Source organism: Cyprinodon variegatus, unplaced genomic scaffold, assembly GCF_000732505.1.
Source record: "Cyprinodon variegatus isolate N-32 unplaced genomic scaffold, C_variegatus-1.0 Scaffold1704, whole genome shotgun sequence".
In the NCBI taxonomy this organism is placed as follows: Eukaryota; Metazoa; Chordata; class Actinopteri; order Cyprinodontiformes; family Cyprinodontidae; genus Cyprinodon; species Cyprinodon variegatus.
The window spans coordinates 71,599-72,882 of NW_015152157.1; the positions used below are offsets into that span (position 1 = coordinate 71,599).

General features: G+C 42.5%; 1 protein-coding gene across 3 annotated transcripts in view; it reads right to left on the reverse strand.

Moving 5' to 3' along the window:
* Positions 1-1,284, reverse strand: part of LOC107104349 (serine/threonine-protein phosphatase 2B catalytic subunit gamma isoform-like) — a 55,545-nt gene that overhangs the window by 24,466 nt on the left and 29,795 nt on the right. For all 3 annotated transcript variants that reach the window (XM_015404340.1, XM_015404339.1, XM_015404338.1), the window contains exons 4-5: positions 298-443; positions 80-219 (exon numbers count right to left, since the gene is read on the reverse strand). In XM_015404340.1, the coding sequence (XP_015259826.1) occupies positions 80-219; positions 298-443 (286 nt within the window). The remainder of the gene's footprint in view (positions 1-79; positions 220-297; positions 444-1,284) is intronic.

Below are 1,284 nucleotides of genomic sequence, written 5' to 3' on the forward strand. Positions count from 1 at the left end.
TGAAAGGTTTCCAGATGGATATGCGGAGCAAATCCATCTGGCGGAGTCAGGTTAGGGAGCCACTGGTTTGACCAAATACCTGAAAAAATACGAGCATCCTCGGACAGAGTTGTGGTTGAAGTGCTCAGACGTCTTTTCGCTGCCGTAGTCCTCGCCAGGGTCGGCCCAGATCAGGTCACACATTGGCCCAAATGCAGGCGGCTCTTTAAACCTGTCTAACTGTTGAGCACAGCACACAGTCAGATAAATGGCTGTGATTTCTGCTACGGGCGTACAAAAAGGCGCCGGACGACCGACCTTTCTTATGTCGTCTAAGCAGTTGATTTCTGGGGAGAGCCCCCCATGAACGCACAGGAACTGTTGGTTTAGCAGGGCAGCGAGCGGCAGGCAGTCAAAGGCTTCCATACAGGCGTCGTAAACCCGCTCAGAGTATTTGATTTTACCTGCATTGAAAACACAGAAACAGACTGGTTGAAGACCTGACCGGGTACGCAGCAATACCACAGGCCCAGTTAGACCAGGGCGAAGGTCACTGTTCATAAAGCAGGAGGCGACGCATCCGTACACTGTTCATCATCAATACTACAGGATATACACACACATACACATATATACATATATACACACATATACATACATATATGTATATATATATATATATATACACACAAAGAAACATACACATAAACGTACATAAAAACATATATACCTACAAACATATACACACATATATACATATCCATATATACGCACATACTCATATTAGGGGTGTGCAAAATAATCGTCATGACGATGCATCACGATTCAAATTTTTGTGATCTACTGCATCGATTCTTGACGCCAAGTATCGATTCTTAATTTAAAAAAATGAACAAATAAAACACATGAATGGTTGGCGAACATCAGCCAAATCAAGTGGAATACAACTACCAGTCCAGTAGATGTCGCTGCAGATGTGTTGATGCCCGCTGCTTTGTGTCACAAGCATTTCCGGCCGTGGGATACTATGACGAGTCATTCGTAAACAAAACATGGAGGACACTGAGAAAATTCGCCCCGGCTCCATCACATTTCAAGTCAGATGCTTGGATGCATTTTGGCTTTAAAAACAAAGAAGGTAAAAATTAAATTGATATGACGCACGTAATTTACAAAAGGACCACTGAGGCCATGTAAACGGCTCTGATTATCCTTATTTTGTTATTTTAAGTTTGATGAATCCTAAGATCTTTTTGTCAGTGTGTCCACGCCAGTAATAGTAATATTTCTGTCCAGTATTTGTTT